The 25,677-nt window shown below is 36.3% G+C and overlaps 1 protein-coding gene across 3 annotated transcripts; it reads left to right on the top strand.

Moving 5' to 3' along the window:
• Positions 1–1,528: 1,528 nt before the first annotated feature.
• On the top strand, positions 1,529–24,194 carry LOC127619836 (phosphatidylinositol 4-phosphate 5-kinase type-1 alpha-like). Of its 3 annotated transcripts, none has more exons than XM_052092852.1 (17): positions 2,006–2,087; positions 6,784–6,818; positions 7,546–7,686; positions 7,903–7,987; positions 8,829–8,918; positions 9,457–9,587; positions 11,495–11,612; positions 11,821–11,973; positions 13,648–13,947; positions 15,585–15,781; positions 16,750–16,833; positions 16,917–16,965; positions 17,058–17,142; positions 20,196–20,426; positions 21,148–21,283; positions 21,866–21,959; positions 22,312–24,194. In XM_052092852.1, exons 4-17 carry the CDS (start codon positions 7,985–7,987, stop codon positions 22,312–22,314), a joined length of 1,674 nt encoding a protein of 557 aa, XP_051948812.1. In that variant the 5' UTR covers positions 2,006–2,087; positions 6,784–6,818; positions 7,546–7,686; positions 7,903–7,984; the 3' UTR covers positions 22,315–24,194. The 3 variants fall into 3 exon arrangements, with proteins under 3 accessions (XP_051948811.1, XP_051948812.1, XP_051948813.1); XM_052092853.1 differs by having other exon boundaries at positions 2,016–2,087; positions 7,631–7,686; XM_052092851.1 differs by lacking the exons at positions 7,546–7,686; positions 7,903–7,987 and adding an exon at positions 1,529–1,708 and having other exon boundaries at positions 1,971–2,087.
• Positions 24,195–25,677: the final 1,483 nt, after the last annotated feature.

Genomic DNA, 25,677 nt, shown 5'->3' with positions numbered 1-25,677 from the left:
GAGATGAAGACGGTACTCATAGTTTACTATAAAAAAAGGGGGTTTTATTATACATGTGTGGGTCACACCTTCAATTACATGTTCCGCTGTGTTTCTTTAAAAGTCGAAGATAATCCTTGGGCTCATTGTCTGCCAAGGATGTAGATGAATTGGGCTATGCTTAGTGCAGTGTTGTTTGGTGACGCGAAGAGCAATAAGAATATACTGGAACATACTTATTAGAGACAACAGGAGATTAAGTAGCTGTACTGCTGAAGAAGTGCAAAAGGGCCGAAGCAAGAAGACAGAAAGACTGGCTAAGGCAAAAAACTAGAGTAAACATTGGTATGGCATACACAAGGTGGAAAAGATGAGTAGTGATGATGATGTTTCTTCTTCTTTGTTGGACAGGTATGACATTATTAATTGTTTAGACCACTCTCTAAAATAGTATCAGTGGATATTCAAACTTTTTAAAATGACGTAGTTAACATATACAAATGTAACCAGAAAGCAACGTGTAATTTTATTTTCTTTGTTATAACAGCTAAGGGAGTCCATCTACCTCCACCTTTATAAAACTGCATACATAATTTAATAGCTTTGCACAGCGATTGTTGTTGACCATGTAAACCATGACGTTGGTTTGTTTGGAAACAAAACAAGTTAATAAAATACAGTATTTATGGTCATGCTAAATTTGATCATCAAAAACCATTCTAATCTTTCCTTTACCATAACATTCTGTATCGCTAGATAACTGAAGTTTATTTCACGCTAAGCAGTTCTCTAATAAACGTAATAAAACAAAGTGACGTTGTTTTAAGGCAAAACAATTATGTTGTAGGAGTAATACATTACCTCAAACTCCGACATTTTCTATGATGCAAATTATATTCCAGAGTTAGAGGCAGCAGAGACGATCATGTTTATCCACATCGATAGATAGAAGCGCAGGGTCTAACAACACTGTTGTATCGGCACTTAAATTACACAAAGAAGAGCAGTGATAACGCTAGCTAGAGAACTACGGTATAATATTTTTTTTTTATTATTATTATTTAAACTGCATATTAACAAACATAACATCAAGAGAAAATTCCAAATAATCAGCATTGTATAATTTCAATCTCAGGTACATAGTATTCAGTTATTCAAATAATAAGATACAGAAAATATTCCCGGAATATGCCTCCAAGATTTTTCTGGAGTGACGTATATTTCTGAGCAGTTGAGCACCCCCTTTAGGCAGCCCAGGACAGAGGACAGATCGGTGCAGACGGTTGTATATAGAGGTAACCATCCTGATGCTATAGTCCCGCGAGAGTCTCTTGTGCTGTTACTAATATTAGGTTTAGTGTTATATTTAATATTATGGTTTATGTTAGGGTTAGGTTAAAGGGTAAGGGTATGTGTAGGGTGTCTGTAGGACTCCAAATAAACATAATACACGCCGTGTGAGAACATCGTACAATTCTCTCGCGAGACTTCTAGACAAGACACTTTAAGCAACAACGTCACTTCCGCTTGTTTAGTGAGGGTCCTGAGGACGCTTCAGTGCAATTCAACTGTCTATTTACTCACGGACCGGCCCGTTTAAGTCCTAAAAACAACCATTTCGAGCACCTCAAAGTTTTGCACGAGGCTTCCATCTGTTCCGAAATCGTAAACCGGACACTTGAATCCGTTTTTGTCATCCGTGAGTCAAAAACGAAGTAAATAAGTTGAGGTAAGTGCGTTTACCTGTTGTTTTGCATGGGAAATAGTTTTCTCTATCTATTCGTTTTCGAGCTAATGAACACATTTTGATGAATAACAATTGTTTTAACTATGAAATTAAGTCAACGAACGTTTAAAGACGGTGGTATCGAGTAACTACCAAGCACCATTAATAAATGCCAGGACAGAATGTTATTATAAGTTAAATAACTTGTAAAACATACATTTTTTTTTGACTAACTGAGGTGACTAACACACTTTTTGTTGCACAGGTTCATCTTAAAAGGCTGTTGGACCAAAACAAGAAGTGAAAACAAGCAGGACCATATGAAACGTCCGCCATCAAATGGCTACGCCTGGTGTAGTTTCCACGGACGGGGCGAGCTTCAGTAAGAGAGAATAGCAGTTCCTTTTAATGTAGACTTTGACATCTAAATATAGAAGATAAACTTGTTTGGGTTTACTGCTATTGCTTTAAAGTATATATCTCGCATATAAATCCCCTACAGTTAGAAATAGATAGATATACAGACATTGTGGCATAATGCTGATTACATAAATTAATTTAGACATCAATTATTTCCTTTAAAAAAAAAAAAAAAAAAAAAGTAGAAATCCAGGTTCCATTGAGGCACTTTCAATGGAAGTGAAAGGAACCAATCCGTAAACGTTAAAATACTCTCTCTATTTCAAAAGTACATCCACAAGACATAAACATTATGCGTGTTAACATAATTTTAGTGTGATAAATATGACGGCAATTCAACGCCAATAATCCGCATTTTTGACTCTCGCATGCGCTATAGATTAAAGCCACGCGAGGAAACGGGAAGAACCCGCGCTCTCGTTTTAAACACTCGCGCGCATGAAACCATGAAACCCCCTGCGCAACCTTTGTGCGCGAGGAAACCTGCCGCGCGAGTATGTTCATTCTTCTGCCTTTGCTCGCGCAAACACTTTTTCATTTTGTCAGTCGTGGGTCAGGCTCTTGCTGTTTTGTTTGTAACCTCAAATAACATTGGTTATTATCTTTTTCCGGAAGTCAGTTGTATTTGGCTCCCTGTTACTACAAATAACCATTAACTCGCCTGTGCTTTGTGAGAGACATTGCTTCATCAAGGGACCCTCGGCAAGTTAGTAATTTTTACTTTATTTGTTGCTAATAACAGGGCTGATTTAATGTTTGCAAGTGCTGTGTCTGTATCTTTGGAAGACAATTTAAAAACAGGTTGGTTACTAGCTAGCTGTTGCATTCTTGTGATGTTATTATATACAGTAGAATTTAAAGAACTGCCATGTATTTATGTACAATCTGACTTTTGTCATTGCAGTTGTTAGACACTTTATAATTCATTGAAAAGTTCTGAGCCCAGGAAAATAAATCATGGCCTTACTAACAGGATGTTGCAAAGCGTCTTTGTCTACATTGGTGACTTTAAACCACTGATTTCAAAGTTGCTATTTGGGGACTATCTTTCAATTGCATAATGTATGTCACTTTAGATAAAAAAGTAAATTACTTGTGCATATAAATAAGCATGCAATATACACATTTTAGAGAAAGCATTTTTTGGTTATCAGCCTAGATATTGCTATCTTGTCATTATGCATGGTTGATTGTGTTTTATATGCTTTCCATCCCTTGTACGAGGGTTCCTACCTACACGTCACCCACAGCTATGCTTTTAGGCCTGAATTGTGCCTAAACTGTAATTAATAGCTGTAATATACTGTTTAAAATTTTTTTAAATATTTTTTTTTTATTTTTAATCTTACAGTTTTTCCCATGAAAATAACATAACATAACAACATGTAAAAAATATTATTCCAAGGTCTGTGGCCTTTTCACAGACACTTGTATTCCAAGACACTTGTAATTGCAGATCTTAATATTTTTGGAAGCTATTTGGCCCACTCAGTGTTTTATGACCGGATCAAGCAGATGATCACACAAAACTAATAATGTTAAGATAAAATGTTAAATAACCTGTAGTCTATGTTCTCTACACTCACCTCCCCGTTGATCAGCCATCCTGCTGAATCGACTGTCTCGATTTGCCACTTACTGGAGTCTTATTACTGGAGTACTTCAATTTATAAAAGATAAATTGTTCTATGTAGTTCTTCCTAACATCACAAGAATGCAATTGCTAGCTAGTAAACTGTTAGTAAGCGTACTGTCTTTAAAGTGTCTGGCAAAGATAAACATTATATAGTATGAAATCAAGTGCGCTGGTTCTTCCTGTTTCTTCGTGCAGCAATGAACTACCGTGGCCTGGGTGTCAATAATGCGTGCAAGGGTTTAAAAGGTGCGCAAGAGTTCTACCTGTTTCCTCGCATGGCTTCATTTTATCACGCGTTCGAGCATCAAAAATGCACACAGATTATTGCCACCGATTTCCTGCCATAGATAAAATCACTTGTTAAATTTTTCTGTGTAAATTTATATACAATTTTACAACTTCATTGCCATGATGACAGTTTAAGTGCTTTTATAAAATTATAAGCTTCACATTTCTGCCTTTAAACCCTCCAAATATTGTCCCCATTCACTTCTATTGAAAGTGCCTCGCTGTATCCTTGATTTTTGCTTTTTTTTTTTTTTTTTTAAAGAAAAGGATGATGGGTGAAAGTTAATTCTAGCTTAACTTGTACTGAACCCAGAATGTTCCTTTAAATTATGCATACACAAGTTTAAACAATGTAGTGAGACATCTGTCTATGCACATAGAATACACTAGAACTCCGCTTGTTCAGATTATTAGCTCAAGCATGAGCCATTAAAGTGCATCGGTTTTGATTCTCATGAAATAAGATGGATAAATGGATTGTCGTTGCCTAAGATGTTAACGTCAGTTTCAATCTCACTTCATTTGTGACTATTTTGTTTGATAAAAGTTATTTTATGTTTTATTTTGTTTCCTCAATCAGTGGGTTATCATTTTTCGGATGTCTTCATTCTAGAAGTTATTACTGTAGAGAGGTACATGCATGTGTGTGCACGCACATGTAGGCCTATCTCTGTGATTGCAATATGATTTGTGTTGAACGTACCTGTTTTGAATCGGTTTTGAATATTGGTGTTGCAGACTGTAGAAAAACTAAGGAATTGAAACCCAGGTTTTTGCATGCTGCATGTTTACTCACACAGTTGTGGTTAACAACCCGTCTCAACCATCTCAGTGTGAACTGCTTTTTGCATTTGTGTTTATTTTGCACTAAGTTTATTTTTTCTTCATTAAAGCAAGTTAACAAAAGTTGTATAAGACGTGTGAAGTGTATAAATATCAGGTATTGTGGGGGCCTGGGTAGCTCCAGGGCGTGCTGAGTGACTCCAGGCGGCTCTCCCAAGCAACCAAATTGGCCCGGTTGCAAAGGGAGTGTAGAGTCACTTTTGGTTAACCTCCTCACGGTCATCATAATGTTGTTCTGGCTCTCGGTGGGGCACGTGATGAGTTGTGTGGATGTTGCGGGGATTAGCATGAAGCCTCCACGCACGCACTATGTCTCTGCGGTAATGCGCTCAAGAAGCCACATGATAAGATGCATGGATTGACCGTCTCAGATGCGGAGGCAACTGAGATTCATCCTCTGTGACCTGGATTGAGGCGAGTCACTATGCCACCACAAGGACTTGGAGTGTATTGGGAATTGGGCATTCCAAATTGGGGAGGAAATAAAAACAAAAGTCAGGTTTTGTGGAGATATGAATTAGAAACTAATAAAGCAAATGCATAAAGATTAACCTTTAAAGACCCAAGCATTAGAAATTAGTTATATATTTTCTTTTGTCCTCTTTAAAAAAAAAAATGTTAGGCTCTTGATTATTAAGCATATTTTGAATTTAAATTATGCTATTTTTGCCACATCAAAACAGTTCACACTAGGGATGTCCCGATCAGCTTTTTTGGCCCCTGATCCGATATTTAAAAATTAAATATCTTCTGATACCGAGTCCCAATCCGATACTTGTATTTGCCTAGGTATCAGAGCTGCAGAAGTTTATTTTAACTTTAATATTCAGGTACAAAAATAAATTACAAATCCACTGAGTTCAGTATGGATGAATAGAAGTCTTTCATACACTTACAAATGGCTTGACGTGAATAGTCACAACAAAAAATTAATTAAAAAAAACTAATTAAAAATTTCGCAATTCCACTTAAAAGTGGCGTAAACAGATACACTTGAACAGGCCCAAGTTCAACAATAATGAAACCGTTATAAACAGTTCTGTCAATATCAAAATGCCACTGTGACATACTGACAACCAGTAAAAACCATGAAAGCATCACACACACCGCAGAGATACATTAAAAAATAATACAAATGTATTCATAAGCTCTAAAGCGGCTCCAGTGAGAGATCGTTCATATCTATGGCCTGTTAACTGTCTTTGAGTTTTGCTGTAACACAAATCACTAATTATTAAGCAAATGCATGAAGGTGTCGTTATTGAAGATTAACCAGTTATATTTATAGAGATATTAATTCTGACAGTTCAGTCAGAGATTAAGTTCCCAGCAAATACAAAACGTTTTTACAAAGTAGGTGTGTTTACTTCGTTATAGCTTATTGTCACTACATGCTAAACGTACTTAATAATATCAATAGCACAAATCATGCATGTTTGGATTCATCCGCAACTTCCTTGTCAATCATCAAAGGCGAACAACAATGCATGATTGTTGGATCAATGTGAACACAACAGTTATGTTTCTCAACATTCTAAATACAACAGCCAACTTTAGAATGTTTGAAGTGTTTGTGTCTGTTGGCATATGTTGGGGCTGTGTGAATTGGCCTTAACACTCCTGATGCCTGTTGAATGTTAACAGTTTAACAATATGTGAAGTCTTTGTTATTTTCCTTATTTAAAGGAAAAGTTTTTAGCAAACCATCCACCCATGTCCAAGAAGTAGGTTTGCATACATAAAGTACAAGGTTTGCATTTGTTGGCAAGAATATTTCATTAGAATTTTAAGTAGGTTTTATTCCATATAACCTAACAAATTTTTCTAAGGTTTTTATAAAATGTGGGGGCATGGAATATTCAGTCTGTTTTTTTATTTTGTATCTGTGTAGGTACTCCTGGAATGCAAAAGATGACTTCCTCTGAGGTAATTATAGCCTTCTTTTCTTTTTCGCTTCAATAGTAGTTTCACATCCAGTTTGCTGTGTGTCATTTTTGTGGTTATATCTATGAATTGGCCATTTTTATTTCTTACTCTATGCTTTAGCCACCTTTTGTAACTGTTTTCCTAATCAGTGCTAGCTTCTTTTGTGCTGTAGTTTCAATAGTTGAATTATTTTATTCATCTAGAGCCTCTCTGCCCCTGTTTTCTTTCCATTTTCCGTTCCTTTTTCATTTGTTGCGAATCAGCACAACAGTCTTCTTTCACCCATACATGGTTTCTAAACCAAAGAGCCTTACTGCTCAAATGTTTTTTTTTTTTGGCAGAAATGCTGTAATTGTTGGGAAAATAGTTAGTCTTTTTTGTTATTTTTGGAAGAATATATTTTCAATAATAAAATGTATTTTCAATAAAACAGCAAAGTGCATATTTTATATATATATATATATATATATATATATATATATATATATATATACACACACACACACACACACACACACAGTGCATTCAGAAAGTATTCAGACCCCTTCATTTTTAGCCTTGCGCTAAAAACTTTTTTCACATCAATCTACACTCCATACCCCATAATTACAAAGCAAAAAAACAGATATTTATAACTTTGCAAATTTATTAAAAAGAAAAAACTGAGCTATCAAACTGACAAAATAATTCAGACCCTTTATTCAGTACTTTGTTACATTTTTGGCAGCGATAACAGCCTCAAGTTTTCTGGGTGTGGTGCAACAAGATTTGCAAACCTGGATTTGGGGATTTTCTGCCATTCTTCTCTGCAGATCCTCTCAAGCTCTGTCAGGTTGGATGAGAACCATCGGTGGACAGCTAATTTCAGGTCTCTCCAGAGATGTTTGATTGGTTTCAAGTCTGTGCTCTGGCTGGGCCACTCAATGACATTCACAGAGTTGTCCCTAAGCCACACTTGCATTGTCTTGGCTGTGTGCTTAGGGTCATTGACCTTATGGAAGGTGAACCTTCGGCCCAGTCTGAGGTCCTGAGTGCTCTGAACCAGGTTTTCATTAAGGCTATCTCTGTATTTTGCTGTTTTCAGTTTCCTTCAACCCTGACCAGTCCCTGCCACTGAAAACCCCCCACATAGCATGATTCTACCACCAACATGATTCACCGTTGTGATGGTATTGAGCAGGTGATAAGCGGTGCCTGGTTTCCTCCAGACATGAAACATTGAATTGAGGTCAAACAGTTTAATCTTTGTTTCACCAGATCAGAGAATCTTGTCTGAGAGTCCTTTTGGCATGGCTGAACGATTAACCAAAATTGAAATCGCAATATGAACCAATGTGATTTTCAAACAATGAGGGCTGCAATTTAAATAAATATGACTATATAGTCTCAATGTGCTGCCTGCTGTGCTTATGTGTGCGGTTGTTTTGTCTGTAGTGTGTAGTGCTTGCTTAAATACATGTAAATGGGATTATTGTATTGCACGTGTGGTTTCAGAGTCGTTCTGTGCTCCATACACACAAACTCGATATATCTGGTGCTCTGAGTTACAGTTGTGCTTTGAGTTCAGTTAGGTGTACTAACATGCACTGAGCACATTTATATATATTCTTTCTCTTGTTTTATAATTGCTCTATAATAGGTTGTATTTTTCTTGCCAATTTTGGAAACTTGTAGTAGTAACTATTACATAATGCATTATTATATGCATAATAATTACATTATTACTTAATGTCTCCTTAGTTAGGATGAATTACTTTGTAGTATTCCTCATTTGTTAATCTGTTAATTGTTTTGAATAAGTTTCTATAGTCCTGCAAAAATGTATGTCATTCATATACAAAAAAGAATGCATTATAGTATTGCATCATTGAATAATTTGTTTATATTGATAGAAAAACAGTAGCATTTTCTTGAAATGCTGCTTTGTCATTAATGCCATGTTGCAGGTGACATAAAATCTGAAATTAAATGCTCTGTGCTAGGTGTTCTGAGTAATTATGTGTCTTTCAGGGTCTGAGCATCACAGGTTCATCCCAGACAAACAAAAGGACCATGGGCCACCGAGGAATTGACCCCACTGGAGAGACCACTTATAAAAAGGTGCAAGTTTTAGATATACAGATTTGATATGCTCAGTGCAGCATGTACATGATAGAACAATGAAATGACATGATGACCCATACATGATGAATTAATGGCATTATAAGAACCGATGTAGAATGACGCAGATTCATGATTCTGTCAGAACTAATGTGTAGGAGACTTCATCCTTGCAACTTGAAGATTCATTTTGTTAACAGTTCCTTGTGTGGCACCATGAAGATAATAAAACCCAGTAAATGGCAGCCACACATACAAGTTGGATAAGCAGGCCTTAAATTGTTGCTCCTCCCATTAATAATTTTTTTCATGGCATTAGAATGTGCCAAGCAAATACAAAATATTATTTGCATCAACAATAGATTTTTAGTTATAGTTACATTTTAGTAATTTAGCAGATGCTTTTATCTGAAGCTAGCCTAGAGTTTAAGTTAACCCAGAGTAGACACAGGAGAACTGTTTTGATATTTTTCTTATTACATACAAGTTAACACGTTCTTATTCAGCACACAATGTGTTCTCCATCTGAATCCTTTAGACCACATCATCTGCCCTGAAAGGCGCCATTCAGCTGGGCATCACACACAGTGTTGGAAGCTTGAGCCAGAAGCCAGAGAGAGATGTGCTCATGCAGGACTTCGAAGTGGTGGAAAGCATCTTCTTTCCCAGGTGTGCCTGTGTGTGTCTGTCTGCAGAGTAACAACCATATGAGGGTGTAAATGATCTGGGTCTGGTAAAAGATAGCAGTGAATTCAAGGGACTTTTGAGAAAGTGTGAGAAAAAAAAGTGCAGCTTAATCATACACCGTTGAAGTCAGATGTTTACATACACTTAGGTTGATGTCATTAAAACCAATTTTTTAAGTAGTTTAGGACTTGATTGTCTATATCACTGTTCCAGTGGGTCAGAAGTTTACATTGTGCCTTTTAAGCAGCTTGGAAAATTTAAGCGTATGATGTCAAGCCTTTAGGCAATTAGGCTAATTGGAGTCAATTGGAGGTGTACCTGGGAATGTATTTTAAGGCCTACCTTCAAACTCAGTGCCTCTTTGCTTGACATCATGGGAAAATCAAAAGAAATCAGCCAATACCACAGACAAGTCTGGTTCATCCTTGGGAGCAATTTTCAAATACCTGAAGGTCCCACATTCATCTGTACAAACAATAGTACGCAAGTTAAAACACCATGGGACCACACAGCCTTCATACAACTCAGGAAGGAAATGCTTTCTTTCTCCTGGAGATGAACGTAGTTTGGTGCAAAAAGTGCAAATCAATCCCAGAACAACAGCAAAGGTCCTTGTGAAGATGCTGGAGGAAACTGGTAGACGAGTATCTATATCCACAGTAAAACAAGTCCTATATCGACATAACCTGAAAGGCTGCTCAGCAAGGAAGAAACCTCTGCTCAAAAACCACCATAAAAAAGCCAGACAACAGTTTGCAAGTGCACATGGGGACAAAGATCTTACTTTATGGTGAAATTTCCTCTAGTCTGATGAAACAAAAATTTAACTGTTTGTCCATAATGACCATCATTATGTTTGGAGGAAAAAGGGTGAGGCTTGCCATCCAAAGAGCACCATCCCAACTGTGAAGCATGGGGGTGGCAGCATCATGTTGTATCACACAAAGGTGTGTGCGAGCAAGGAGGACTACAAACCTGACTCCGTTACACCAGTTCTGTCTGGAGGAATGGGCCAAAATTCAAGCAACTTATTGTGGAAGGCTACCTTAAAGGTTTGACCCAAGTTAAAAAATGTAAAAGCAATGCTACCAAATACTAACAAAATGTATGTAAACGTCTGACCCACTGGGAATGTGATGAAAGAAATACAAATCTGAAATCATTCTCTCTACTATTATTCAGACATTTCATAATCTTTTTTTAATCTCCTTATCTCCCAATTTGGAATTCCCACCACTAATCAAATCACTTTACTGTCACTCAACCATATACACAAGTGCAAAAGTTGGCAAAAGTCTTGGGTGCAGTGCCAAGCAACATAGCTGTCATGACCGTGATGAGACACTTAGTAGGTCCTCGTGGTGGCACGGGGTTACTCACCTCAATCTGGGTGGCAGAAGACAAGTCTCAGTTGCCTCCGCTTCTGAGACTTTCAATCCGTGCATCTTATCTCATGGCTCATTGTGCATGAGACTCCGCGTGTGGAAGCTCATGCAACTCTTCGCGATCCATGCATAACTTACCACATGCCCCATTGGAAGCGAGAACTGCTAATCACGACCATGAGGAGGTTACCCCATGTGACTTTACCCTCCATAGCATCCGGGCCAATTTGGTTTGGAGTCACTCAGCACACCCTGGATTCAAACTCGTGACTCCAGGGGTGGTAGTCAGCGTCAATACTCACTGAGCTACCCAGGCACCCAGACATTTCTTAAAATATAGTGATCCTAACTGACCTAAGACAGGGAATGTTTTCTACAAATCAATTTCAGGAATTTTGAAAAACTCAATGTAAAGGTGTATGTAAACTTCTGACTTCAGCTGTACATACATGATTGTATACTATTTACAAACTATTTTAACAGTTAACACTCTATGCCTTTCAGCCAAGGCAGTAGTTCCACTCCAGGCCATCACCATGGTGACTTCAAGTTTAAAACCTATGCCCCCATTGCCTTTCGCTACTTCAGAGAGCTGTTCGGAATTCGACCTGGTGACTACCTGGTAATCTTCTTCTTAATGTATCATGCTATATCTGAACCATTCAGTGTTTTGCCTTTTTTAGCACAATTGTTTTTTTTTTTTTTTTTTTTTTACTTTCCATTTTTTTTAGGATTATGAATGTCTGTCAGTGACATTACATTTAATACAATTAGAATTTGCAATACCCCAGTCATGTGTTAACTGCTATATGTGTATGTGTTTTCTACAGTACTCTCTTTGTAATGAACCCCTTATTGAGTTATCTAATCCTGGAGCAAGTGGTTCTCTGTTCTACGTCTCAAGTGACGATGAGTTTATCATTAAGACATTGCAACACAAGGAGGCCGAATTCTTGCAGACACTCCTACCGGGATACTTCATGGTAACTGAGGATTTTCTATGTAAAACATTTGTTAGAATGCACTACATAAGCAGAAACCTACAGGTTTTATGCAATGCTGCCTTAGTATGTGGTTAAAAGAGGGTGTCTTGGTAGATACGTTCGTATTTCTGTAGGTTTTGGAAAAAAGTCTACTGCACTGTAGGTTAAAGCCCAATGTATACTTAGTTTTTTTTTATGCATACTCAAGGTTTATTCGTACAGAGCGAGTGATGCAAATTTCGTCATTAGCTGAGTGATCTAGCACTGTATATGTGCGGCCCGATTTTTCTTACCGTAGTCTGATCATGCACCAGGAATTATTCAAGTTGGGTGCAAGTAGATTGTGTTAAAAACAGGATACAAAGGTGAAAACAACCGTGGATGTGCACATCAGGAGCATGTGTGTGAGGAGGTCATGATATACCTGCATTTGTACAACCCTAGTCTGAAAGACTGTAAAGATATTTTTATGGATCTAAACCCCTGAAGAAAAATAGTCCAGCATGCATGCATCAACCACCTCTGTATGTGCGCATGGTCAGTGGAGTAAACTCTAGGATTGTAACGAAACACAAATGTCATACAAATGCAATACATTGCAGAAGGATACGATAAAAACAATATAAAGAGTTTGCAACATTTTCGCTTAAACTTATTCAAGGATTTTACATAAATGTTATTTAAATCTTAAATGACACAACAGTGTCTGACATTGGCAACAAAAAGCAAAGCATGATAATAAAGTAACTTGTACAGCACTGCATTTATTTAGTTTGATTGTTATAAAAAAAATTCATATGAACTCACAATATTTGTTTTTTGAGGTGATTGTGGAAAGGAAAAAAACATCTTTTCAATGTTAGTTAGTAAGTGTAGAAAAAAATACCTATAGAGGACCTGACCTCTGTCCGATATGCGATAAGTACATAATCCAATATTATTTAACGGCTTGAGCAACAACCGACCGGCCCACGTAATATTTTTGCCCTCTTCCCCCATCGCTGGTTTCTTACGATGTCAGTTTTTAATACGCTTGTTTTTGATGGTTATGAGTGGCTTGCTGTCCATGTGAGCATGCGCTGTGTCGGAAGGGAGAGACAGGCTGTTAATTGCAACTTGCTGCTGCTGTTTCTGGCACGCAAATCCACAGATTTGCATGGTGATGTCGGCATAAATAAAACGACATATTTGATGTTCAGTAGCACCGAGACATGACACCGTTGTTTGGCAAATTCAACTAGCTGTAATGCTACAATCTATTGTACTTGCCATCGATCTTCGAGCTCTCACATTGCCCATGTAGACTAGTTACTTTTTTTCCTTTGAGCGCTCACCGTCACTTCTACAGGGAGGACACTGTTTTGCAGCTCTCAGTTGTATTGCTTGGGTTTAATTTAACTCATGTATTTACTTATGTATTGTATGATACATATGATATTGAATCGTGAGCGTCATATCGGACGAAACAATTGTTTTTTACACTCCTATTATACACGGAGCTAGAGCGTTTGACTGTATTGAACACTTAAAAAACTGAAGTATATTTTGGGCTTGTTTCACTTCTTTTGGTATTTTAATGCGTTAACACTTCAGATGAAAAACACATTCTTGACATTTTAATTTGTATAATTATTTAAAAGTTACAAGCTTGAAAGTTCACCCTTTGTCCTCTAGAACCTGAACCAGAACATGCGTACCCTGCTTCCCAAGTTCTACGGGCTCTACTGTGTTCAGGCCGAGGGAAAGAACATACGAATTGTAGTAATGAACAACCTGCTTCCCTGTGCTGTGCCCATGCATCTTAAATACGACATGAAGGGCTCCACATGTAAGCGTCGTGCTTCGCCCAAAGAGAGGGCTAAGAATGTGCCTACATACAAGGACCTAGATTTCATGCAGGACATGCCCGATGGCATAATGCTGGAGAGTGACCACTACAGCGCCCTCTGCAGAACCATACAGAGAGACTGTCGGGTGAGAGACTGTGAGTGTATGTGTGTTGGACAGGTGTGCTCAGTCATTTTTTCCTCTTTAAAAAAGTTTAATTGTAATTTTGCAATATATGTTGGAAATCATGGCCACTCAAATTACATTTAAGACTCCAGTCATATCAGTAACCTTATAAAAGCGTTTTTATTCTATATGGAGAGGTTACGCACATGGGGGCTGCTATGTTAGAATCACATGACCAGCCGAATGACACTCGCTTAATCTCACTAACCGTCCTGTTTGACATTTTCACTCATTGATTTAAGTAATCATGGCTGACTGTAGCTACGTTTCCATCCAACTATTTTTATGCGCATTTTCAAAATGCGAGGTAAGAAATCCTGAATGGAAACACTTGATATGCAAAAAAACTCTTAAAATTAACATAAATTGTAATGCACTAGGAGGAGCTGGATTTTCTAGAGTTTCACATTGGTTAAAATGTGCATTAAAGTGATGAAAACGGCTTATTCACATGAACTGTGATGTGTCATGTCCATTTTAAAGCGCGATGGCAATGTGCTCGTCGGATGGTATTGGTGTGCAAGAGCTTGACGTGACTGGCTCAATGAAAGGCCCAACCTCTCTCTCTTTCCTAGCGTTTATCCCACATAGGTGCAGGGTCTGCTTCGTGATAGTCTGCTTATATATTTGATTTGGCTCAAGTTTTACGCTGTATGCCCTTCCTGACACAACCCCTAGTGGCTGGGTGACTTTCACTCACATACGGGGCAATCTAGAGTCTCCAATTCACTTAACCTGCGTATTTTTTGCCCGACCATGGCACACAATTCATCAAACGTAGCCCTGGTTAGTCGAAAGTGCTTCAGCCACAGACTGTCATTAAAGTGGGTCCTCACAATCCACCAGAACTGTTGAGCGTGGGCACTCCCAGGTAAATGGAGGCAGTCTGTGAATGGGAATTGCCAATTGAGCCCTCATTATGTGAGCTATTGCACTTATTCTACGACATCTCTTGATAGCATTTAATAACAAAGTACAATTGCTTTATTACAGCAAATACAACTCTACCTGAAGCAGAAGCAAAAGGCAGCTCCTTCAAGATAATGAGCATTTACAGTTCATGGAAATGCGTGATGTTTCACATTTTCTTTAGTTGATTTTCAGAAATGTGCATTAAAAATGCAGTTTATAAGTACAAAATTTCTACAATGGCATCAGAAACTGAAATCTATTGATTTTAAGTTATGCTGCATCCAAGCCGTTAGGTGTCAGTGCATGTCCAAGATGACACAAAGACAATAGTTACTGAGTGCACCTTTAATGTGAAAATACTACTAACGAGTAGGAAGTACAGAGATTGAATAGAACAAAAACAAGAAATTGTGGGAAGATCTTTTTCCATGCACCATGTTCCTTGAATCTATTGAAACTTTTTATGTATTTTATTCTTAAATTAGTTAAGCACTGAGTTCTTTATTACCTTTTAATGTCAAGGTTTATTTGTCTTATGCTGAGTTGAAAAAATAAGTTTTTAAAATTGCACCCTGTACTTTAACAATGGTTAAATCAATTTCATTTTGTTTGAACCACTCTCAATTTACAAATTGCATCTACTATAACTGCCACCTTGCCAGAAAACCTCTATATCTTTGCTATAGGTTCTTCAGAGCTTTAAAATCATGGACTATAGTCTTCTAGTGGGTATCCACAACTTGGATCGGGCAGGTGAAGATGCATCTACTGCAGTGCTTGATACCCAGAAAAAGGCACCAATCCAGAAGCCCCTTTACTGTACAGCCATTGAGTCTATTCAAGGGGAGGCCATGGGAAAGACACAACCACAGCCCTATGAAAGGTTTGTGATCATTGAAGCCTGTTATGCCTTGTCAACAGAAGCAGTGTGCACTAAACCCCGGGTTGCTCCAGAAGGGTTTTCCCTATAATAAGTGTTCTGTTAGCAGGGTTGGGAGGGTTACTTTGGAAATGTATTCCATTACAGATTACAGAATACATGCAGTAAAATGCAATTTGTAATGTATTCCGTTAGATTACTCAAGGTCAGTAACGTATTCAAAATATTTGGATTCATTCTTCAGCACTGGTAGATTTTTTTTCACTTGTTTTGACTATTAAAACTCTGCCAGTACATTAAGACAAAATGCATTCTCTGAAAAACCTAAATATCTTATGCAGTGTTATTTCTAAAATGAGATAAATCAAATTGATCTTGTTTTTAAGGATTTTTTGATATTTTTACTGGAAAGAAATATAAAAATAATTATCAAGAATGTGATTTTTGCCCTAATATCAAAGGTCTTACTAGAAAAAAATAATGATTGTCCCTGGTAACGTGCAATTAAAATGGCTAGAATAGTACTTTAGCTTAGCGTAAAGCTGACAATTTACACAAGGTTTATTTCTATTTCTTCTACTCCAGACTTCTCTGTCTGCTCGTATGAATGTAAATCATAAGTGTTTCACTGCTGTTCAAATGCACTTTGGATCGCCTCATTTATATGTATAAATGTTTTCCACCTGAAAGGACTAAATATTAAATTAAACGAATGACAATAAAATGAAAGGTAATCAAAATACTTTTTGAATGTAACTGTATTCTAATTACCAATGATTTAAATTGTAACTGTAGTGGAATACTAAAATATTTTGTATTTTAAATACGTAATCAGATTACATGTATTCCTTTACTCCCCAACCCTCTCTTTAATCACTTTGCATAGTAATTTAGTGACATGATAAAATTAACTTATAAATAATTTGCTTGGTGCCTGCACAATTGTTAACATGCCTTATTTGCTTTTTCAGCATGGGAGGAATTCCAGCATTCAATTCAAAAGAAGAAAGATTGCTGGTTTTCATTGGCATCATTGATATCCTGCAATCTTATAGGTAAATCGCTGTATTTCCTGATGTTTGCTTCCATTGCTATCTCCACAATAAATCTCAATAATTTACTAATTTTGTTTTTTTAGGCTTATCAAGAAGTTGGAGCACTCATGGAAAGCTCTGCTGCATGATGGGGTACGTTGCAATCATATAAACCAAAAAACTTATCAAAGAGCTAACCTGAATTTGTGTGTTTTGTTTAAACTAATGCATGTTCTCCTCTGCAGGACACTGTATCTGTGCACCGGCCGAGTTTCTATGCAGATCGTTTCCAAAGGTTTATGTGCTCCACAGTCTTCAAGAAATCTCCATGTAAGTTGCAACTAATACATTAAACGGGGTCATGGTAAAACTGGAAGTTTCACCAAATTTTAAAATGGTAATTTCCAGGTCTGGAAAAGTTATGAAAATTAATAAAATCTTAGTGATAGAATTATTTCCAGTTATGCTCAACTCCAAAATATTTCACTAAACTAGTGCCCTATGTTTTCCACAATGCGGACAACACGTCATATTTGAAAAACCATAATAGGTGCTCTTTATATTATGTGTGTGTGTGTGTGTGTGTGTATGTGTGTGTGTGTGTATATATATATATACACACACACACACACACACACACATATAAACACAGTGTTTTGAACGTGTGTTAAGCACATATGTTTCACAAAAACATGTCTTCAGATGGTTATCTTCAGCTTTAGTGTGTCAATAGGAAAAATAAAGTTTAGACTCCCAAACATTACTTTTGCAAATATAATAGAACAGAAAAGAAGAACAGGGAACCCTGCAACAGATGGCATGGCCCCAACAGAGCAACCCACTCAATATTGAGTCAGTCTGGGATTACATGAAGAGATGGAAGAAATGGAGACCTAAAGAGATCTGTGATGAAAAAAAAACTGATGAATTCTCCAAGATGCTTGGAACATCCAATCTGCCAACCACCAAGAAAAACTATGTCCAGGTGTACCTATGATAATTGGTACTGTTTTGAAGACAAAGGTGGTCACACCAAATATTGATTTGGCTTGTTTTATGTTTACTGCACCTTGTATGACGTTAATTGATATATGAAAACTATTTATGGCATTATTTTTGAAGACCCTCAAATTATTTTTGAAGACCCTCACTATGCAACATTTTTCACAAGTGCCATTCTCCGTTGACCTCTCTCATTAACAAGGCATTTCCATCCACAGAACTGCCACTCACTGGATGTTTTTGGCACCATTCAGAGAAAATTCTAGAGACTGTTGTGCATGGAAATACCAGTAGATCAGCAGTTACAAAAATACTCAAACCAGCCCATCTGGCACCAACAATCATGCCACGGTCTATATCACTGAGATTTTACCCCATTTTGATGGTTGATTTAAACATTAACTGAAGCTCCTGACCCATATCTGCATGGTTTTATGCACTGCACGGTTTTATGCACTGCACTGCTGCCACCCAATTGGCTGATTAGATAATTGTATTGATGATTGTTTGTGACAGACAGGCTGGTTTGAGTATTTCTGTAACTGCTGTGAATGGTATTCTGGGATGCGGGTTGGTGCGATTTTGGGACCTACACAATATGTAGGGATGCGCCGAAAATTTTCGGCCGAAAATGGCACTTTCGGTTTTCGGCCGAAAGAGAAAAAAGGCCGAAAATATGAGCCGAAAATACATACCTCCTCGCCCCGCCCCTCAGTGCTCAGATTTCACTCTGGATCGATCTAGCCCTTATCACGGCGCTACCAAACAAAGGCCGATCATGTCAGCGGTGTGGAAATTCTTCAAAGTTTCTGATAAGGACATCACATTTGCGATCTGCAGTGTTTGTTCAGCAGAACTTTCAAGATATATATATATATACAGAGTACAGCAAGAGATTCTACAGGAAAGCGCCCCGATCCACAGCAGTGCCACAACTAGCGCAGCTACAACACAACTTGAGACATATCTAGCTGAACTACGCCAGAAGCTACAATCCCCTTGACTACGGTCGCATAAACAAAGACCGCTTTCCTTTGCTTGCGCGGATTGCGCACAGGTATTTATCTGCCCAAGCACCAGCACAGAGACTGAGAGACTATTCAGTGCAGCATCTCATGTTCTTGATGAGTTTAGCAACTTTTGTTCTTGAAGAGAAACCTGTCACTTGTACTTAAATAGAAAGCGGTCCAATTTGATGTGTATAGCAATTACATTACACTTGTTCTTCACTTGAGGATACATCAGTCGTTTACAGTTGAGGTTGGATTTAGTTAAATTACTTTTGTTTTGCACAATAATGTTCACTTAAAGTGTACATACGTTTACATAAACAGAATAGAGCACTGATCTATATATATAATTATATATTATAGATATATATAGATCAGTGGAATAGAGGCCCTCTGCCATTCTGTGTTCTGCCTTTTTGTTTTAATTAAAATTACTGTTGCATATTTAAACTTTTTGAAAGATGCTCGCTAAGTTCATTACTTTACTGTTGTTTTGCATATAATAGTTTCCTAAAACTTTACATTATTTGGATAATTGTTAATAAAATCTGTAAAATTAGATTTTTACAGAACTGAATGAAGAATAATATTGAATAATGTTTTAATATATTTTTTTGTCCAATATTGGTGTGTTACTTTCAATAAAAGTGTGATTTATTTTATTGGTTTGTAGTTTTTCAATTCAGATTCATTAAATTCATGAAATTAATGAAAAAGTATAATATTAATACAATTATACACACAATAATTTTTTTTTTTCTTAAATAGGTAAAAAAAAAAAAAAGTAAGTTTCGGTTGTCGGCCAAGTGCATCCTGGAGTTTCGGTTTCGGCCCAGAATTTTAATTTCGGTGCATCCCTAAATATTAGGCAGGTGGTTTTAATGTTGTGGCTGATCGGTGTATGTAAAATTATTTCCGGTTTAATAATCACACTGGGTCATGTAGTATACTGCTTTTTTGGTGGTGATAAACTCTCTCAGTGTGCCTCCAAAATATACAAGATTATAAATATACAACAAAGATTTACAAGATTTAATATTTTATTTTAAGCAATATCACACATCTTTATATATATATGATAACAAATAGTGCAATGTTGTGTTGAAAATAAATTGTTATATTTTCTTTTGATTAAAGTTTTAATGAATTAATATTAGACACTATTTGATGATAAAATGTAATTAAACTGCTGAATACAGAATTCCAAATAAATAAAACAGATTTTGGAAAAATAAAACCGATTTCATAAGGAGCTTCTTATGCAGTAATCACAAACGACTAGAAAAATTATGGAAATTAATTGGTTAAAATGAGTGTGGGTACCCTGATTATATTGCTGCATCAAAGTCTGTTGTCTTTTTCTTTTCATAGTGAAAACATCTCCCTCAAAGAAAGGTAGAGGCGGGGCTTTGTCTGTTGGAAAGAAAGCAAACATTGCCATGTCTGAACAGTCACAACAACAGACCCTTCCTACAGCAGCACAAACAAGCCTTGAACAAACACAGCCAGCACCCCAAGCGGCAGGCCAAACCGAGCAGACTACATTACAGCTGTCCAGCAGTGGAGCCATGTCCCTCAGCTCAGAGACACAGGCAGATATTGGTATGAGACCGGGGAAGACATTGAAAATAAGATTACCAGGGTAGCGGATGCAAGACAAAAGTAAAATGAGGCTTTGAATGGTTGCCAATATCATTCATGGGATAAGAATGTCTACTAAAGGCCTTAAATGTAAATTATTAGCCATGTTTCATTATTGGCAGACACCTGCCAATCTTTTTATTATGTAGACAGTTTCCCAGTGATTCTGTCATTTTCATTGTTGCTTTAGCGAGTTAATTATAAACCTAAATATTCAAATTAAATTCTAGGACAATATGGAAAGATGAATGTTGTGTTTGTAACTAACCTCTAACTAACATGGCACTAACCTGTCCTTGGGAATATGGGAACATTTTCTTTTTTCAGGCTATGCTTAGTTTGTTTTCAATGCAAGTGGAGAATAACATGATAACTTTGTATGATTGCTAGATGCCCTTGTGTGCTGATAACAGTTTTTAAACATTTCTAGTGTTAATCTCTCCACCTACAGCACATACATGGACAGAATCAATATTCTTAACCTAAGGATTCATTAAAGCTTTTTCACAGCCTCCCTGAGGTTTTTACATTTACTTTGTAAGACTATGAGGCAACGGGATGGAAAACTTAATTTTTTGCAGGTTTTATCCTTGTTCTAATCAACCCTAACTAATGAATCTTTATTGACTTAGGAGCACTCACTCTTTCGCTATCTTTTTTCTATTGTTTCCTGTCCTGTCAGGTGTGCAGGCAGCTCGCCCTGACCTGCTTCCACAAGAAGTTACCGAAGATGAGATCACCAATAGCTCAGTTGATACAACCCTCTCAGCAAGTTCTCCTGTAAGCTCTTGGCCCTCCACAAACACTCACGGTCTGAGGTATGTGATGGCTTGACATTTTGGATATGTGTGATGGATTTACTTTTTGGAATGCCTTTCAGAATCATACCTCAGCATTACCAATTGCATCGAGCCACTGTAATCTGAAATATAATGTATGCAAAGGTTCTTTTTTACAACACATTATATTTTTGTCTATACTTTTACAAATATTGATGTACTCTTATTCTTTCCACATGAGCTTAAGTGAATTCATTTCACAACATTCATCATAAAATACAATAACAGATGACAATCGGCACATATTATGGCCACGTACAACATGCTAGCGTTAGCAGCAGGAATGCAGAATGTAAACATGACAAATTACACATTATCCATTGCATATATTTTATATCCATGTAGAGTGGTTAAATTTTTTTATTTTACTGATCTTGTGTGTGTGTATACATTGAATGTTTCTGTACTGGGTCACGTTCAAAGCTAGAATGCTCATCTGTGCACAAGATGTTTACGGTAGGCAGAAATACGTAGCATACCCTAGGCTTAATGATGCAAGTTCTTGTTCCTTATACGTGTACAGTCTTAAATGATGCAAGTTCTTGTTTTTTTTTTTTTCAGTTTTAGCAACAGAGCAGCCCAGTCATCAGGGGAAAGTTTGGATGTGGAAGTTGTTTCACTCAGTGATACTGTTCCTCAAACAAGTGCCTCAGAAGTAAGAAACATTTATTTTTGGACTGATAATGAGTTCCCAAAATCTTTAGTTTCTGCCATGCTCAACAATCAGTTTCCATTTAAACAGAACACTGAAGAGCAAAGGGCATTCTTGATATTTTGAAAGTGTTTAATTGATACTGTATCTAATTTATAATGATGTGTAATGAAACTATTTATGTCATTATTTTTGAAGGGCCTACAACTTTGGCACAATACTGTGTGTATATAACAAAATACATTCGTTATAAATGAGAAACATAGTATAATAAATTGTATAATAAATGAGACTACAGACTGATTCTAAGGCCACTATAAAAGGGTTTCATGTATCCCATGTCTTCCTGTTGCAGTGATCGACAATGGTTGAAAAGGACAAAATATAGCCCTCAAGGACAAAGATCATCTCTCTTAACAGGACATCTGAACAAGTAAAAGACAATGTAAGAAAGAGGTGGAGTACACACCTGGGGGAGTGAAAACTAGACAATCTGGAAAAACAGTTGATAACAAAAGAGAAAAGCGCACACCTATATAAGACTATAAAGACATGAGTATAATAATAATTATAATTTTTTTTTTACATATGTTTTTGGAGGCTGAGAGTACAGATTCCAGTATTGCTGCTAAGAAATGGAACCAAAATATGCCACTGTAGTACCTTAACAGTGTGATGTCACTGTTCTTACAGCTGTCCAACAGGGACATAAAAAGCAGTGCCTTATTTAATAGAACTTCCTGAACTTGATCATGTTTTTTCACAACAATAGTAGATTGAGGAGAACTTTTCATCATGATCCAGGAGAACAAACTGATTTTTCAAATACCTCAGTGAGAGATATTTGGTAGTAGACTTCATTCAATCATGCTATTCGATGTTGTTTTCCCCACCTTATTTTGCTGAGGAGACCATTGAAAGACAAATCTGTTGGAATCACATATTAGTTACTTTGCTATAAGGAAAAATTAAAACTTTGTTGATTTTCACATTTTTCTTACAGATTTGTTGGGAATATAGCTTGATTATGTACAAGAAAAAAAATGTTGGATGAATCCATCCAAATCAGATTGCTTGAACAATCGTGTATCAACTCTATTTAAAACCTCAAAACGGTAAATGGTTTTAGAGTTGGTTTTAGAAATATAAATTCAAATCCAGTACTGTATTATGGTAGGAATGTGCCTTAACTGCAAGAGAAATGTGTCCTGTCATTAAAACAGGATATCTCATACTAAGCACGGTGCCTGTAATAGATTGCGCATAATTGAATTATCTTTTAAGTACAAAAACACAATATATAGTGATTCTCAAATGTCAGTCTGCCATGTGTGACTGATATATTAACACATACCCATTTAATATTAAAAAAGAAGCTTTAAAGAAGCTTAACTTGACATTATTTGGGAAAAGATTATGAGAGCATACGGGGAAAGATCACTTTTGTGAAAAGAGTAGCAATGTACCTATAAAAGACAAATTCAGTATTTTGGATTGTGTGACTAATGGCTTTGAGTTTTTGTTTAGCAATGCATTTAACCCTTGTGCATCCTTGTGGACATTTTTGGCTTTTTCAGTTTTGTTTTTTTGATAACTTTATCTGTGTTAATGGTAACTGCATAAAATTTTCCACAGGTGTGAATTTTTATTGGAATTTTAATATTTCACCCTATTTTCTTTAAAAAAAATATTTTTTGCACTAGTTACACAAAATACTCCCTGCTCCAAAATACTCCTTAGCGTCGTTTTGGACAAAAATGGCACATTGAAACCCATTAAAACTGCGATTTTTAATCCCAGTGACATTTAACTATAAAATTATGCAATCTTGTTTAACATGCTTTCATTATGTTGGCAAGGCTTCAAAATTTACATTTTAAATATTTTTTATCAGATCGTGCCATTTTTTTCAGGTTTGGCATATAGCGCTTTTGTTGTTGTTTTCTGCTGTTTTTGGCTTATGCATATTGTAGAGCCAATTAGATTCATTATGAATATATAATTGTGTGAGTGTGTTGGTATGGATTTCAGAGTGTGGTTTGTATGTGTCTGAGGCTCTAATAATAAAAATAAAAAAAATTCTGTTTAGCATTTATTAAATTGAAAATAATTATAATTATTATATTTTTTATAAAAAACAACAGTGGCATTATGTAAACAAACTGGCGTTTAAAGTGTTAAAATTCTGAAAATAAATGAATGTTTGGTAACTATGATTAGAACTGATGCTGGTTAAAATATAAGTCAGTGAAAGTAGAAAAAATATTATTCTATAATATTTTTATGACACTTTTTGACATGGCCATTTTTGTCCATTATTGACCTGAGTGGTAGCTTTTTTTAAATCTGATACTGCATAAAAAATATGAAAGCATCAAAATGAATGTTGTTGTTAATCATTGACATATCCGAGGCTCTAATAATCAAAGAAAAAAATTCTGCTTAGCATCTATTAAATTGAAAATAATTACTATTTTTAATTTTTTCCTAAAAAACAACAGTGGCATTATGTAAACAAACCAGCGTTTAAAGGGTTAAAATTCTAAAAATGAATGAATGTTTGGTCATTATGATTAGAGCTGATGCTGGTTAAAAAAATTATGTCAGTGAAAGTGGAAAAAAATATAAATCTATAATATTTTTATGACAGTTTTTGGACATGGCCATTTTTGTCCATAATGAACCTATGTGTAACTTTTTTTAATTGATGCACAAGGGTTAAGATGGTTTTGTTTTTAAGGGCACAATGAGATTTCATTCCTGGCAGACTACTGTAAAATGTATAACATCTAGCATCTATACTGTTTTAAGTATCTTTTTATAAGATTAAGACGTTTACATGCACTGTGTAAATACAGGAACTTCTTTCTTTTTCTAGGTTTTATATTTGAATATGTGCATTCACTTGTGAATAAGTCAGCCAAAATATAGCGATATTGGTAGTGAAGATGCAAATATTTTAAATGAGAATAGGTCATATTTATTTGTACGTTTGCATGTAATTTATTTCTTTTTCCTCAATTTCTATAGTGTTTTTTTTATACCACAATTTATGTGAATTCTGACACCTGGTGGATGTATAAATTTGGTGTTCCACTAAGGTAGTAGGAAGGTTACTCAGTATCTTAATATACACACTCAATATCTGGGATTTTAGTGCAATTGCAGTTTACTCTGAAATGCTACCTTCATATTTATTGTCTTATCAAACTGAAAATTGTTTAGAGCAGATGCTTTAAATTAATCTACTCCCACCCTTCATTAAGTGATTTATAGCATCATACTCTGTTATTTTCACCAACATATTGTGCTGTATGCAAATAAATTAAATTGGTCTTAATTCTCTTACAACAGACGGTGGGTCGCTTGATGTTTGTTAACGGCATGGCATAGAACTGTTCAGATTTAGTACCAAAACCTGGAAGAGAATTGACATTTTTGAGCCATGGGTTCCCTTGGGATTTTCCTATGGATTTTTATAATGGCAGTTTTGGATTTAGGAGTAAAATAAGGTCTGTGGTAAACATTACTTTAAGATACTTGGACGTTTTGTTCTACAACATAAATAACACAGTCATATGGCAAACAGTAAATTCCCGAGGGAACCCATGGCAAATTAGCCTTCCGGGTTCACCTACAAATTGACATCACGGATGAACAGCTCTATTTGAGTTTGCTTTTTTCAAGATTTACCACTGCACTTAAAGGGATAGTTCCCTGA

This window comes from Xyrauchen texanus, chromosome 26 (assembly GCF_025860055.1).
Source record: "Xyrauchen texanus isolate HMW12.3.18 chromosome 26, RBS_HiC_50CHRs, whole genome shotgun sequence".
NCBI lineage: Eukaryota > Metazoa > Chordata > Actinopteri > Cypriniformes > Catostomidae > Xyrauchen > Xyrauchen texanus.
Note: the sequence above shows the minus strand (reverse complement) of the source record. Positions and strands in the feature narration are given on the sequence as shown.